This window comes from Tiliqua scincoides, chromosome 2 (genome assembly GCF_035046505.1).
Source record: "Tiliqua scincoides isolate rTilSci1 chromosome 2, rTilSci1.hap2, whole genome shotgun sequence".
NCBI lineage: Eukaryota > Metazoa > Chordata > Lepidosauria > Squamata > Scincidae > Tiliqua > Tiliqua scincoides.
The window spans coordinates 228,138,054-228,155,205 of NC_089822.1; the positions used below are offsets into that span (position 1 = coordinate 228,138,054).

The window sequence follows — 17,152 nt, forward strand, 5'->3', positions numbered from 1 at the left end:
GTTAGGAGGTGCTTTTTCAAAACTGCTCTTTCATTCTGGATTCTACCAGCAGTTCTCAAACTTTTTGGTCTCAGGAGCCCTTTCCACTTCTAACAATGGCCCCAGTCAGAGAGAGGCAGGGATCTGAGGAGTTCACACTGAGTAACGCTGCTCTAAACTATTCATCTTGCTTTATATTTCTGAAAATGAACTCTGAAAATTCCATTTCAGGAAGTGGATGACTTGTTGCGTTGTGGAATATGCTTTGATTACTTCAATACTGCAGTGATCATCCCCCAGTGTTCACATAACTGTAAGTACAGAAGATTTTGCTTGTATTTACATTTGTGTATTTTTCAAATTTTTGAAAAACTGCTTCCTTCAAAGAACAACTGGAGGATGCTATAAACGTTCTATTTTGATACCTAACTGAAGTTGGCTCCATAATTCAAGCAAAAAAGAAAAAAAAAAAAAAGAGATATATATTTTGGCCCTGTAGTGTAGGTGGCCACCTGAGACATGAATTCCATAAGGAGCAGAGGAAGTGGGAAGTAGTATGCTAAGACTGGAGCAGGAAGTGACATTGCCTGGCAATGGCACAATTGGGAATGCATCCCGGGCCTTTGCAGAGCACCGCTATTTGCTTCCTGAATCAGGGGCCTAAAAGCAGAAGTATACCAAGGCATAGGGTGGAGGGCTATATACCGTGGGCCCTCCTCATCTGCGGGTTTGGAACCCATGGATTTGACTTACTGCAGGTTCTGAACTCATGGCTGGAGGGCCTCACCAAACCTCCTGGATGCAATTGGAAGTGCCTTCATGTGCCTCAAAACACCTACCAGAGGCTTCTGAGATGCACTTCTGGTTTTAAAAAAATCTCTGGGATGCATTCTGAGGCACGTGGAAACTACACGCAACCTCCCCACGCTTAGTAACACTTCCAAACACAACTGGAAGGCACTTATGGTCATGTCCAGATGTTGTCTAAGGGATCCCCCCATTATCTCACTATCTGCAAATTCTGCAGGGGGTATCTGCAGGGGGTCCAGGAACGGAACCCCACATATGCCGAGGTCCCACCTGTTTGGACCGTACTGTGCCCTTGGATGGCATTTCCTTAAAACTATGGCTTGTTCTTTGCCTGCAGCATCCAGCTGTCAGCCCGCACTCCATCCTGACTAACTTCTGTAATAACCCATTCTTACCATAGTTTTTAAAACCACATTTTTAACACTTAACATTTTTTTTTAAAAAATGTTCACTACCACACTACATGTGATGTTCACATCACATCACTAGCCATCACCACACCCTGTGCCAAAACTTCTCTAAGCTAATTAGACCATGTCTGCTTCAAGTTGGGTCAATTCAAGAGTGGCATTTTGCACACAGTGCCACTGGCCTTTTTGTGAAGTATCGCCAATAGTAGTGTATCACTGGTATTATGGCATTGTGATATACACGCATGCCCTGGTATCTGCGGAGGGTTCTGGATAACTGAATCCACTGATATGCAGGATGCACCTTGGAGGCTCTTCTGAGCTCTGCAAAGGCCGCTCGCATAGCCTTGTCAATGGCTATCAATAAGATTTTACTACTATTGCTAGTAACTTTTTATAGTTCTGGATGTGTTTTAAGAGCTTGGGCTGCTCTTGCTTGCTGCTTTTCTCAGAGGTCTTTTCCCCGGGTTTCTTTTTTACTGGTGTGCAATATAGTGGATGTTCGTTATCACGGAGGTGGGCCTCCCTTCTGTTACATCTTCACAGGGGAGTGAATTGAAAGAGGGATGCTGCTTTGAAATGGGATGCTCCTTTCTGACAGTTCCAGGTGCTTTGAAAAGGGACAGTCTTTCCCTGTAAAATCCAGTTTGAAATAAAGTGTGAAACTGTTTGAAGTGAGTCGGGGGTCTGCCCAGTCAGAGGAATAAATTGCCAGAGTAGATGCAGGTGTGGAAAGTTACTGCTGGGAATCAAGAGGGAGGAACCCAGCAGGTGGTTGTTATCTGAGAGTATGGGGTCTACAAGGGCACTCTCTGTCCAAGTGCTGTAAATCTGGAGTAATGCCAGAGATCTGATTAGGAGAAGGCTATATGCTGTGGCAGTGGGCGGACATGACTCAGCCAAAATTAGGATTACAGGTATGTGCAGCTTACCGATGTTCTGACCAGCAAAGAACTGTATATACATCTGTCCCTTGGTGGTCAGTATTCTGCTGGCCTCACTCCAAAACACTGTCCCACCTCCACCGCTCGTAAACCTGAAAGGTTGTTCCTGGCTACTGTGTTGCACACCTGAAAATTGCTGGCTGTTCTGCAGGCCAGAAATTGTCCCAGCAGGCATTGTGCAGGGTCAGCTGATGAACTGGTAACAAGCCAGAGTGCCACCCATTGGCTGGGCCTGCACAATGCCTTCTGGGACGATTTATGGCTGATGGAACCAGCACTTTCAGGTGTGTGGCGGAGCAGCCTTTCAGGTTTGCGAATGGCGATGGAGGTGGGGTGGTTTTTCAGAGAGCTCTCAGAGCAAAGAACTTTGTTCTTATAACAACACTGTCGGTTAACAGCAGGCTTTGGGGGAGTAACCCCATCGTTAACCTATGCATACGTGTACAGGGTGTCCACAAAAACACTCCCTGATTTCAAACAGGTATAACATGCAACTTTACTGTAATAATCTTTCACAGTTAATAGCTTCAGATGCAGGATTTCATTCAGTTTCATGTGGTATAGGGTAGCATTAAAGGCACTCAATGTGCGCCCCTCTGGTTGCTCGGCAAACATCGATGCAAAAGTCCAGTTCGGTCTAGAAGCTCTGCAGCATATCTGGAGTTATCATGCGAACTGCTTCAGTGATCGAAATTTTTAGCTCCTCCAGGGTTGCAGGTAGTGGTGGTAAGTAAACTGTGCTCTTCACGTACCCCCAAAGAAAGAAGTCACAAACAGTTAGGTCTGGTGGCCTCACAGGCCACTTGCAGAACACCTGATCATTTCGTCCAGCACGACCAATCCATCTGTTTGGCAGGTGCTCACTGAGAAATCTCCTGACAGCGAGATGCCAGTGTGGCGGAGCACCATCTTGCTGGAAAAGGTAGTCATCACCCTCAGCAGCTAGTTGTGGAAACATCCAATTGGTCAGCATCTCCAGGTAACTTTGACCAGTAACAGTTCCTCCCTCAAAGAAGAAAGGGCCATACACTGTCCTGTCTGATACAGCAGAAATGAAATAACTGTTGTTAGAGAATCGGTTCACAACATGTTTATCAATATATTTGAATTAGTTTAGATATGATAACATCGTGAAATCAGGGGGTGTTTTTGTGGACACCCTGTATTTGTTTGGACTGGACTATAAAGGGTTTTAGCTATATAAGTGGAGAAGTGATCTTATATAATGCAATGTTACTCAACATTTGTCCTCTGCCATACCACTTCACATGGTCCACCTGTTCAAAGTACCACCAGAAGTAACTGGCAATGATGTCATAACCAGTTATGTCTGGATTGGGAGGCCAGCTGCAATGTGACAAACACCAGTAAGAGGCTAAGGGTGTTCAGGAGGGCTTTTTGAGCTCAGAAAAGCATGCTTTGGAGCCTCCTACAACTGTTTGTTGTGTTGTGTTCCTGGTCTTGCTTCTGGCTGGCCAGGGTCCAGGGGTCCCACAAGTACCACCAGACACTACCCCAAGTACCACTGGTGGTACCCATACTACTGGTTGAGAAACACTGCTAAAGGTTGAGAAACACTGCTAAACACTTTGTGCCTGGAGTGCGATGGATGCTGTGCCCAACAGAACATCGACCTTGCACTGCAGAACTGTGAGGATGTTGTCCTTAGTAAGTAGCTACGTAGTTTATTTTCTGCTATCTTTGAATAGTATGTACTCACTCACTGCTTTGGAACTCTCCTTTTAGAGTTCCAGTATGTGGGATGGAGGAACTTGTTCTTACTAATATGGAAAAACTTTAATAAACCTTTCATAGTACAGGGTGACCCAAAAGTAGGTGGCCAGTAGGTGGAATAAATGTTATCATTTACTGTCCACCTACTTTTGGGTCACCCTGTATATTGCTGGGGTGTCTGCTTGTAAAACCACCAGAGGGAAAGTAGGCTGCTTCAAGGAACCCTTGAAAAGTTTGTGTGGATTTTTTGAGACCCAGTGCACCCTCCCTTCTGCCTGCAGCTGGAACCTGGGGATTGGAGAGGCACAGGCAGGAAGTAGGTGGGGGGGGAGTGCTCAGCGGGCTCAGAGATGGGGTGTGGGTTATTTAAGCTTGGGGATCATGCAAATTGCATTCTTCGTGACCCAGGATACCCTAGATACTTCTTTCGCTGCGGACCTCAGTGTTGCATTCCTGAAACAGTGACTAGAGAGTTGGGCTACTCTGACTAGATAGTTCAGCTGAGAGCTGTAATTAGTTTTGCAGATGGAGATCTATTACCTCTGTGTCACTGCAAAAGTAAATGAAGTGTAATGTTAAAGACTGTTATTTTGGTTCAGCTTCACTGTTTTATCTCTGGATGCATTTCAGCTGCTTTGGGATATGAATATTGAACATAACGTAAATCAGGCCCCCATACGTTCTAAAATGTCTTGCTTCCCACGGGATTGTGCAGTGCAGATCAATTAAGCTGATCCATATGTATGCAGCTGTAAAGCCTAGTTCATATATAGCACCCTGCATTATGTAATATTAATTGTGTGACTACTGGTTTGATCAGCGATGCAGATTTTGAAAGGAATGTTGTTAATGGCTCTGGTCCTTCTTAGTATTCATCCTGATGTCTGATGCAAATGGATTTGTTACATAATTTACATTTGTATATCAGCCCAAGGAATAGTAATGGACGAAGCATAACATCAGAGATACTTGTGTGGAGGAAGGGAAAATCTGGCTGCTACTGTAAATGACTTATGATCCTCATTTGAAAAAATATTCTGATGAGTAAATTCATCAATGAGAGGACAATTAGTAGTTGTTTCTTTTTATACATGCTTTGGATGAAAGGTGGATTAATTTAAATCAATGCAGTTTGATTTAGATTTACAGTATGACTTACATCACTGAAGAAAAGAGAAGTTTTTCTTCAGTCAGATTTCCTCATTTGTAATTAATATTACAGGGCAGGAGGTCTGGTCTAGAGGGTAGAGCCTCCATTTGCCTGAAGATTAACATCCACAAGGTCGGCAGTTCGAGGCCACCGGCACCGTGCGACCTTGAAGCAGCTGGCAAGCTGCAGCTGAGCTGTTCCATCTGCTCGGAGCGTGGGAGGATGGAGGCCAGAATGTTAAACCAGATCGGAGTGTAACATCTTGAATGTGGTGGTTCTTGAAAGAGAGAACCTTCTTTCAATTTGTAAAAATCCCTGCGTGGATTTAATAAGCCTGCCTGTGTAAACCGCCTTGAATAAAGTCTTGAATAAAGACCAAGAAAGGCGGTATATAAATACTGTATATATATTATTATTATATCTTTCCTGAGCCAGCATGAAGAAGAATTGCTTTGCAAAAACAATTAATACATACAGTTCTGCTTTGCAGTTAAATTACAGCTTTATTTTCTATCTTGAAGCATAATCCCACATTCATTTTGGTCTTTTAAAAAGTACCACTTGTTTAGAGATAGGGCAGTGCACAGATGGTGTAATTAATGGATTTTCATGTTAGTTTCTTTGTCAACATGCAAGGACACTAAGCCAGATCGTTTATTTGAAGATAGAGGCTCTATCTAAACACAGAGCTAGGTGTGCTGGATTATGGGCAAAGTGTTCCACAAGGGTTTGTAGCTACTGGGCAGCATTCTTTTATGAGATGGAAGGTTCATACTGTTTGGTTGATAGCTGTAAATCTTGATAGTTTTGCCCCACCCACAGTAAATATAATTGTTAACATTTTTATCCAGGAGTTAGAATGTTGATTAGATGTAACTACAAACCATGGCTTAGCCGTACAAAAATAAATCTTACAGAAGCCAGGAGCTTACATAATTCCATAGTCTTTCCCTTGCACACAATTCCTTTTTCCCTTATTTGAGGCAAGCTATAGTTTGCTGTTAAGTGCAAACCAGCAAACTCTAGTTTTCACTTGCCCTACAAACCAGGATTGGAAACCATGGTTTGAGCCTGGTTTCTAATTAAGTCTTTCATTTGCCTGCCAAGTCTGCCTTGTAATGCTTCTTTTTGCTTTGTGAATTTGGCTGCAGTGTGAGAAATAATCATTTACTGTTAAATTGAGAGTGCAAAGATAACAGTCATTCTTTGTTGTGGTATCCCCAAGGAGTAGGTGACAGTGGCTGTTACCTTTGTGTAAAGGAAATGAAAACTTAGCTTTGAAAATTATGCAACAGGTTTTATCATTGAAAATCAAACTGCAGCATTTGTATTCTTATCAAATAATTTTCTGTTTTCATTATGCTGTGTTCCCCCCCCCCTTTAGATTGTTCTTTCTGCATACGCAAGTCCCTATCCTACAAAGCCCAGTGTCCTACATGTTGCATGGTAAGTGTTATCTCTAGTCATATTTATTTCTGTTTAGGTTAAACAGGTTGTCTTTCTTTAGATTATTTCTCACAGGTCTATAGACAGAGAGAACTTAATCTGAATTCTATTCCAATTCATAGCTTTTAGCACTTTGGGTAGAACACCAGTTCATCAGTGACATGCACTGGACCTAAGTATATATAATGTCCCTTTTCCAGTGATCCTAGTAACTTGACATCAGGCTTCATTAGTTGTGTTGCCTACTTTCCCCGCTTTCTCTTCTGACCTTTCCCTGCTGTGGTCTTTCTTTTCTCCCTCACTCAGTAATGCCCATAGGATGTGATGTGATGGCTCCAGGTATTTGGTGGATTGCTTATCCCCTCACCTGGCAAAATCAGGTTTTCTGAGTCTTGATCGTTTATGTCAGTGTTTCTCAAACTGTGGGTCGGGACCCACTAGGTAGGCCGTGAGCCCATTTCAGGTGGTTCCCCATTCATTTCAATATTTTATTTTTAATATATTAGATTTGGTGCTACCCTGGTATGTGACTGCATTTGGGGAAATGTGACAGACTTGTACTTTTAACAAGGTACTATGTATATTCTTTTAGCAATTATTGTAAATGGGATTTACTCCTGGTAAGTGTGGGTAGGACGGTAGCCTAGAATTGTTCAAAATGTTCCTGCTTGATGATGTCACTTCTGGTCATGACATCACACTCAGTGGGTCCTGACAGATTCTCATTCTAAAAAGTGTGTCCCAGTGCTAAATGTGTGAGAACCACTGGTTTATGTTATAATCTCCATATCTGAAAAAAATATAAAATTAATGTGTGGTGCCGATAGGCGAGTCTGAATTCTATTTTAAGACAAGAAGTTCATTTAAACCCAGATGGTCAAACAAACAGATTATACTGGCACTAAAAGATCAAGTGTGTCTTGCTTGACCTCATAGTATCTCCATGAAAAAGGTCTTCTTGCCTTCTAGGTAATTTATGGTGTTGTTAAAACAACCAAATTAAACAATGTCATCCAACATTTAGAGCCCAATACTATCCACACTTTCCTGGGAGTAATCCCTATTGATTACAAAGGAACTTTTTCTGAATAGCCAAGCATATGATTGTGCTCTTAAAGTAAGTAAATAATACATGAATTAAAGCATCCAAGGGTGCAGAACAGATAAAATCAGCTAAGGGCCCAACCCTAAACAGTGTGCACCAGCTCACCACCGGCAAGCACTGTTGCAAACGTGCCATAAAGCATGTTTGCGAGCCCTTAGCGCTGGCCAAGCGTCGCAGCTAGCCCAGCGCCAGCTGACAGAACATTGGTGCTCCGCCACTCTGCAGTTGCTTAAACCACCAGGCTGTGGAGAGATAGGTGGAGGTGTGGAGGGAGGCGGTGAGGTGTTCCAGGGCAGGTGAAGGCAGTGGAAGAGCTGGGAAAGGGCAGAGAGGAGGCATGCTAGGGGGAGGGAGTGGGACAGGAGGGAGATGGGACTGGTGGAGCTCAGCTCCACCAAGGGCACTGGTGTCACTAGGGGGGTGCGGGGGGTGTGATCCACACCGGGTGACGCGCACTGGGGGGTGACGCGCACTGGGGGGTGACATGCTAAAATTGCGGTACTTAGGAGTAACCCCATCAGATTATATACTGTTGGATGCGGAATTTCGAGTGGAATGCAATGCAAAAAACCAGAGTGAAATATCTCATTTATATCAAAAGTTATGGTCAAAAAACTGGAGAACAAAAAATGCATGGATCCCTATGGAAAGTGAAAGTGAGCCATATTGTGCGTTTACTCGTGAGTAGGCAAACTTGCCTTAGTCCGTTGGAAAGGGCAGGCTTCAGCTGATAAGGTGAACTTTTTTGAGACTTGCAAAGCCAGGTGGACCCTGACAGTGATCTGGTTTAAACAGAAGTTCTTAAATTGAACTGGGCACTGGGAAGGGCTGAAAACCTTACTGGTTTTGGAGGGGGGGGATGTTATCGCAGGCAGGCTACAGAGGAAATTCACTTGGTGGAACAGGGCTGGCTTCTGCTTATTTAATTATTTGTTTTACTTTAATCATTTATACTTATTTATTTTAATTTGCCTGATGATGTCACTTCCACCATGACATCACTTCTGGTGGGTCTTGCACAGATTGTCATTCTGAAAAGTGGGTCCCAGTGCTAAAAGTTTGAGAACTGCTGCAATAAGGTGTTAGTAAGTTGACAACCTGGAGGTGTGTTTGTGTGTGACACCACTAGTGACCAAAATCACTAAAATCATAATTTGGAAGAATAATACCATCATGTTATAGATCAATCAATGCGTAATTTCATGCAGAATGTGTTCTATCTTTGTTCTATCAAAAGGTACAGCCAAAAAACCAGTGGGGGCGGAGCAATGGTACATCACTATGCCCACCACCTGGGGTGTTGCTCCACCCACTGCATGGGGGGTGACACACTGGCATCCTGCACCAGGTGACGAGAACCCTAGTGATGCCACTGATGGAGGGTCTTGATTCTACCACTGCGCAAGGGCTGCCACGGAATCAAGTAGCCCCATTGCGGGGCTATTTCCCTTCCCTTGAGGAGCCGCTGGCAGCTGCCTTAATGTGAACAGGATGCTGTGGCAGCTGTTTCAGTGCTGTGGCAGTCCTGGCTCAACAGGCAGCTTGGATTGGGCTGCCTGGCTGCAGTCTTTATACACACTAGGAGCAAGTCCCATTGAACTCAATTGGTTTTCCTTCTGAGTAGACATGCCTAGGTTTGCATGGATTTTTAAAATCCGCTAGGAGTTCTGGAACGGAAACACAGTGGATAATGAGGGACAACTGTAAAAGGAGAAAAAAAGAAAAAAAATCATTAAAGTTAAATTTAAAAACTATAAAAAATACAAAGAATACGTCTAATAATGTAGCACAGGCAAAGTCGAATGTTCTTATTACTTACAGCTTCATATCTTAATAATCCAATTTTCCACCCATATATAAGTTATATCCCCAACAGCCTGTCATCTCTCTTCTCATTATAGGTATTTCATTTCAGATTATTTCAGATGAATGTTTTCTATTCCTTTCAATCTAATTTCAAATCCACAGCTCATTAACTCATTATTTTCTCTCTCATGCAGAAAGTCAATAACTGATTTCCAGTTTTTCATAAAATTTTCTGTTGATTCTTTTTAAGTAAGGTCATAAGTTTGTCCATTTCTGCAAAGTTGATAAGTTTTGTCCACCATTCTTCTATCAAAGGAATATCTGTCGTTTTCCAAAATGGTGCATAAAGTATTCTAGCTGCATTTATAATATGTAAAAATAAAGTTTCAGATATTTTTTCCACATATTCATCTATCATACCCAGCAAAAAGATTTCAGGTTTCATGTGCACATTTGTTCTTAAAAGATGACCTTCTCTTTGATTGCATTCATTATTGAATGTGAAAGCAGAGGCACTTGGTGATGGGCCTCTGAGAGCAATTTCAGCCTTTGCGCAGGCTCACATGGAGCCCTTCTAGTACCTTAGGAGGAAAAAAAATATAATAAAATCTTGTGTAGGAGTCGCATCAAGAACATACTTTCATAAATTAATTTGCTTCTGTTTTAAAATGAATACATTTCTTTGGTCACAAAACTCTTGGTGTTGAATATGTTCTGCTTTTCAACCCGAGGTTATCTCCAGATATTTAGAATGGATTCATAGGTTAAATTTTTAACTTGTATTAGTCAAACATTTTTCATGCACATGTAAAAATATAATGCAGCCACGTATGTCCGGGTTCAGAATTGATAGCTGCTCCTGCCATGTAAGCTGTCATTGATAGCTGCTTACATGCATTGGTAAGCTTAAGTTTACTGCCATACAATGTATGGAGCGCTATAGCTACTTGTTCCTGAACCTGTGATCTTCTATAATGTAAGTAATCTTCTTCTTTGCTGTGTGCACCCATTCCCTTGTGTGAGCTAAATTCTTTGTGGTGTGAAGTCTCAAATTTTTGCCACTGGCTTTTAGATGTAGTGCCTTAAGGTGAGCCGCTGCAGGCTTGCTCAGTTGCTGGCTTAGGACCCACCCTTATCCAGCTTCCCAGCACGGATGCAGCTGCAATGCAGCCTTGAGATAAGGGAACAAGCATTCCCTTACCTTGAGGAGGCCTCTGTGACTTGCCCCCACTGCAGGATGCAGCACATGCCTTATTGGCATGGCTGAATCAGCTCTGGAAAGTTGGATAGGCTTGGGCCCTCTCTGATGCTATGTGTGCAGCATTTATGTTCCACGATTGGTGCTAGACAGTGCAGTCCTCCAGCCACTTCTGCTGAGACTTCTTCATTTTAGAGCAAAGAAAGCAAGAGACATGGCATTAGTGTTTGCCAATATTTGCACTCTGTTATTCTAGCTGCAGGAAGACTTTAATGTGAGAGAGTATTCAGAGCATGCGTATCATAGCTGGTACTATTTTCAGAGGACTTTACTATGTGCTCTGAATATTTGGGTTGCTCAGTTGTGACTTTTGATGAATTTCTCCTCCTCCAGATTTTGTTGTTGTTAAATTTTCCTTATTTTTGGTTACTTCTAATCCCCCTCCCTCCAGAAGCTCTGTGCTGGCTTATCACCCTAAAAAGCATGTTCTTGAAGCAGCTTCTGTTCTTTATTTGAAACACCATTATCAACCAGCCATGTGCTGTTGGGGATTCAGGGTTTTTCTTCACGTCTGGAGTACCTAAACCCACTGTTGAGACTGGTATGCTCCTACTGATAGGGCCTGTTTATACAGGTAAAGAGATGGGATGGAGAGGCCAAGTGGGTTCTTGTTCTCCCATCAGGTAACAGGATCAGGGCCTCTGAGAGGAATTTTATTGGGATGCAAAGTTCCTTATGGGTCCCTTCCCCAAGGGGGAGGGGCCAATGGGGGCAGGCAGAACAGGGGGCTAAATAAGGCAGGGGGAGGGTGCTGACAACCAGAATAGTCTTTGGAGCCCAGGCGTACCAGGTTTCTTGATGTGGAGCCCAAGTTTACCTGACCATGTGGCACTGGCATTTAAAGAAAGTAATATGGAAAACCAAGCACATTCCCAAGTCTCTCTAAAATCTTTGAAATATAGAAAACGCATTGCAGAAAATTAGCATCGCTGTATTTAGGCTCACACTAAGATGGAAAGTGTCTTCTGTGCACCAAAATGAATTTCTGCAGCAGCTGTAGTCCTGCAGCTGAGTCCCTGAGCTCCTGCCCACTCCTTCATGGTTGGTGGATCCATAAGCCAAAGAGCTACTGCAGGGCTTTTCAAACTGGGGTGTCGCCCAGCATGAGGGCCCTGGCCTCTTTCCCCTTAAGGGGCAGGGGCATCCAGGAGGCATGGACGCAGTCCCCAGGATTGTGCCGCTCAGGAGGCTGCAGGGGCTTAGCTGCACTTACCAGAGCCTCCTGCAGCCTCCCAGGGGTGTGGGGAGTCCTGCGAGGGTGTCTGCAGGGCTCCCCGATGCTTTAGAAGTGAAAGTGGAATGATCGCACCCCACCCCCGCTAAACCGGAAGTGGAGCATGGACACTCGTGCAGGGGTCCCCTCACCCCCGGGAGGCTGCAGGAGGCTGCTCCTGCAGCTCCCTGAGCAGCACAATCCTGGGGATTGCGTAGCTGCCTTTCCGCCATCCCTGCAATGACTTAGAGCAGTTCAAACTCTCCTCGAGAGTTTGATAACCGCTGAGCTACTGTATCAGGCCAGTTTCCTCCCAGATTTGACATTGTGTTAAGGAAGGTCATGGATACATTCCTGGTCCCAGGGTGTATGGCTTGAAGCAGCAGTTGTCACTGCATGCCTGTGGCTGTGCCCCCAGCATCATGCGCAGACAGTGAGTTCAGGTGAGATAGGAAAATGTCAGATCCCAGGAACTTTCTGGGCCCCCTCTGTTGACTCCTGGGCCCCCTTTCTGACCCTGGACCCGAGTACAAATTACCCCCTTTACCCGCCTCACCTCGGCCCTGAACAGGATGACATTTTTACACTGAAGAGTGCAGTCCTAACCATGAGTTAGGCTGCTTGCGCCTCCTCTGGAGCAAGCTGCGCCAGTGCATGAAGTGCCCTGGCACATAGAGGCTGTATCCAGCCTCTATTTTTTTTATGCTATCTTTCATATGTGTTTATATGCTGTCTTTGATGCTTTTATGAAAGGAGAAATGTGCCTGATTTGTATTTGTTTTCTTTTAAAGTAGCAATTTAAATGAGAAAATTTTGAAACACTTATAAATGTATGAGTGTAGTACAAGTTCTTGAACATTTTCTGTTGTTTTCTAGGCAGCTGCAGAACCCGACCTGAAAAATAATCGGCTCTTAGATGAACTGGTAAAAACCTTTCATTCAGCAAGGTACCGCACCATTTTTGCAAATTTCAGATTGAGAATGCAAAGGTGACCTGACTTCCATTTAGGACTGCAGGCTAAAGTGCTCTGTGAAGCTGAGCTTAGAACTCCAAATCTGTGTGTGGTGAAAGGGGATGCAAGGATTCTGGTCCAGGGAACTTATTGGCTGAATTTGAAATTGGTCACTGGGCCATATGGTGCACACAGTATTCCACTCATTCGGGCACGTGTGTGTGCATTCACACGTTTCCCATTCGTTCAGCTCGCTACATTGATTGTAAGCTCTTCTGAGCAATTAATATCAGGAAGCTAGAATGGAGTGAGGAGGTGGTTGTGTGAAAGCAGTGGAAGTGGGGAGAGAAAAAAGGAGAAGTGAGTGTGGGGGTAGTTTATTGCTTTCTCTTATCTATAATAGTAAAATGGGGAGGCTTTTTATGTCTTCTGTGCTGTCTAAATGTTCCAAAATGGAATGTAGCTGTTAAAAAAAAAATTCAGACATGGGATTTGACTGCCAGGTGTCTCAGTAGCCTAGAACAGTGGTTCTCAATGTGGTGGGTAACAACCCTAAATTGAAACCAAAATGGGTCGCTTTCCTCTTAAGGGGAAAGACCCATGAATGGATGTCCCGAAGGTGCCGCGATCGCTGCAGCACCGTGGGCACCCAGGTGCATTTCAACCTACCTGGGGGGACTATGCAGCCTCCCAGAGGGTCCTGGAGGCTCACAGTCCCCTCCGCGAGCATCCCCTGTGCTGCAGTGGGCTCTGATTTGCAGTCAGAACCCACTTCTGGTTTTGGAAACTCCGTGCTTTGGAGCTCCGACTGCAAACCAGAAGTGGAACTCCAGAAGTGCAAACCAGAAGTGCAAATCAGAGCCCACTGCAGCGGTCTGGAGGCTCGCGGAGGGGGCTGTGAGCCTTTAGGACCCTCTGGGAGGCTGCAAAGTCCCCCCAGGTAGGTTGAAATGTGCCTGGGAGCCCATGGCACTGCAACCACTGCAGCACTGTTGGGACATCCCCCCCATCCCAGTCCCTGCTCCCATGAAGACTTACCAGTGCTTCACAGATTCCCGGAGAGTTTGAGAACCACTGTCCTAGAACGTCTGGTAATCAAATTCATTGTTTATTTCTTTGTTTTCACTTAAGTTTTTTTAAAAAAAAAACAATAAGCAAAGCGTGGCCAGGACACGGCATTCATTGTCTTTTTAATAGCAATGTAACATTGGGATCATCTGTTTTTCGAGGTAATAGCCTGCTGGATGGAAGTGAGCAGCACCACAAGAAAGCTGAAGTCGCAAATAAATATGCAATGCTGAGACTTCCTGATAATGATAGTAATAAGACGAGAGAGGCCAGCTGGCAGGGGCCAAGATGGAGTTGACCAGAGATGCCTTGGGCGTCTCTGCTGCTGTGAAAGGAGTATAAATGAGCCCTCAATTGAAATGGAGTGTGACTCATGAAAATTTTCTTACCCCAGGAAAGAGCCCCTCCCCTTTTTGGAAGGCAATTTTTTTTCTGCATAGGATGGCACTCTCTGATACACATTCACATGGTTACTGCCCTCACTATTCCTGATATTTGGGCAGCAGCAGTAGCACTGCAGCACCATTGTTTGGAGGCGGTCAAAATGGCTCTTCCTATTGACATGCCCCTCCATCAGATTTAGCAATGCCCATGCTCTGTATTAGCAAGTCTGAGTGATAGTGCCACTCTTTCTGGAGAGCCATTTTGAATGGGGGGAGGGAGAAGTGCTGTAGCGAAGCTGCAAGAGGCTCACAATGAAGGGGGATACTGGAGGAGCTGCTGGAGTATTTTTTTAGGGAAATAGATACTTGGGCAAGGGACACGGTGGCTCAGTGGGTTAAACTGAGTCGATGAGCCTGTTGACCGCAAGGTTGGCAGTTCGAATTCGCACGGCGGGGTGAGCTCCTGTTGCTTGTCCCAGCTCTTGCCAATTTAGCAGTTTGAAAGCATATAAAACTGTGAGTAGATAAATAGGTACCACCTCGGTGGGAAGGTTACACGTTCTGTGTGCTTAGGCGTTTAGTCATGCCGGCCACATGACCACAGAAACCGTCTACGAACAACTCCGGCTTTTTGGCTTAGAAACGGAGATGAGCACTGCCCCTAGAGTCGGAAATGACTAGGGAACCTTTATCTTTCCTTTTTTAGATACTTGGGCATGACAGTGAAAGCTACTTTTTCCATCTCTAATGACCTGGCATGGGATAGCTTATGAGAGTTCCGTGTGTTGAAAAGTTAGGGTTATGTAAAGTTAAAGCAAGAATAGTACGAAACTATTACTGAAAACTATGTACAAATTAACATGAGCAGAAGAGTGACCACTGAGTCCTTTGTAGGATTACCAACAGAAATTGCTTTATTAATGTCATGCTGATGATAACTGGACTCTGCCACTTAGACCAAATGAGATGACTCCTGTAGTCCAACTAACTACTGGAAAGAGTTCCCATAGTTCAGCTGAGAAGTGAGAAAGGCATTGGTTGCTGTAGCTAGTGCTTCAGGAAGGATAGCTGCTTCTGTACTACCTGAAACTAGTGGCCACAGCTGCTGTCTGCACCTCCAGGAACAAGTGGGGTTCAGAAACAGCCTTATACTGTGAACCTGATCCTTGAAGGGGGATGAAACCCTACCCAGAACAGGTTGTAACCCAGTACAAAATCCACTTTCCTTCTAACACCACTTCTGTCTTGCCTGAATCAAGTTTGTTTACCCACATCCAGTCCTTCCAACTGCATGCGCTGGTTCAAGGCTTCAGAGAGCTGGCTGTCTTCCCCAGATGAATGATGCTACATCACAGACCTTCAATCTCTTCTGATAGCTTCATTGTCATCGATTAGGGAAGAATTTAAAAATAAAACTGCCAATAACTAATTGCTTGTCTACAAATCTGTGGAGTGTCTGCACTTGGAAACATTTGCTACTGGCTGTGTGTGTGTTAGAGGCATATACTACTATGCATGTTGGGGAGAAAGTGGATTGAGAGAGTTTTTTTGCTCTTTTTCACAATACTCAAACTTGGATCATTCAATGAAATGGAATAGCGGGGGAGTCAAAGCAGATAAAAGGAAGTATGCAGTTCAGGGCACAATCCCAACCACATGTTGGGCCAGTGCAATTCCCCTGTGCTGGCCCAGCGGTGTCGTCAAAGTGCCATAAAACACTTTTGTGCCACCGCTGAAGAAGAGAGGGAAGCACACAAACGTGCACCAGCTGTGCCGGCTGAGTCAGGCTGGTACAGGGAGTAGGTGGAGGACAAGAAGGAGGTGTTTCAGGATGGGAGAGGGCAGGTGGTGGGTGAGCAGGAGGTGGGCCAGGATCCGGCACTTGTGTCGGATCCTAACCCCAGTTCTGGGCAACCCTGAGTAGCGCTAGGCTGCTTAAATGTGTGCCACCTCTTGAGGTGGCACAGATCTGTGTAGCCCCATTGGGGCTGCTGCATTGTTACTTGGGTAAGGGAATTCCCCTTGCCCTAGGCTGAACCTTAACTGGCCCCAACCCTGCTCTGGATGCGGGGCAAGCTTGCCTGCTCCAGGACAGGTTAGGATTGGGCTTTCAGAGTTTGAAGCTGTGGTAGCCTCTGGCTTAGATGGCTTTAAAAGGGGATTGGAAAGTTCATGGAGGACAACTGTGTTAACAGCTGTTGGTTATGATAGCGATGAGCTACCTTCAGGTTCAGAGGTAGTTTGCCTCTGAATACCAATTCTTTGAAGCAACAGTAGGAAAGAACTTTTTGCTGAGTTTGCGCTTCTTGGCTTTCCAAAGGATTGTGGGAAATCAGGATCCTGGCTTTGTTGAACCCTTGTTTATCTTACATTCCTAAAATACTAGAAATGCAATTGTCAATGAAAAAGGGCTAGACAAACAGAAATATTAACTCGGGAGGGGGGTTTAAAACATTCTCTTGAATATTTTTGTATGCATATTGTTATTTCACTGAAACCTCCTCCATTTCATGGTTCATTTGCCTTCTCTTTTGTTTCTTCCACTGGGTCTATTTCTTGTGAAGGCAGTGCTGCAACTTGTTATCCAGAGTTCATTTCTGAATATTGTTCTTTACTATTCACAGACTGCAAGAATTGCTTGAATGTGTCAGCTTTGTTTTTTTAGTGCAATGCAGCACAAAAAGTATTTTGGTTTGAACTCTCAAAAGGAGAGCTTTTATTCTGTCTGCACATTTTGTCAGGAATGAAACTCACACAAGAAAGAAAAATGTAGTGAAAAAAGACTCTGGATTGACTAGGAAGGGATATTAAAATGGGGTGCTTATGAAACCATGAAATTTTGTACATGTGTAGTCTAGACCGGGGTGGGCAAACATTTTGGCAGGAGGGTCAC

General features: G+C 44.4%; 1 protein-coding gene across 1 annotated transcript in view; it reads left to right on the forward strand.

Moving 5' to 3' along the window:
* The window catches only part of RAD18 (RAD18 E3 ubiquitin protein ligase), a 152,808-nt gene that overhangs the window by 3,673 nt on the left and 131,983 nt on the right, over positions 1 to 17,152 (forward strand). The window contains exons 2-4 of the mRNA XM_066612984.1: positions 211 to 292; positions 6,412 to 6,473; positions 12,732 to 12,802. Coding sequence (XP_066469081.1) covers positions 211 to 292; positions 6,412 to 6,473; positions 12,732 to 12,802 — 215 coding nt within the window. The remainder of the gene's footprint in view (positions 1 to 210; positions 293 to 6,411; positions 6,474 to 12,731; positions 12,803 to 17,152) is intronic.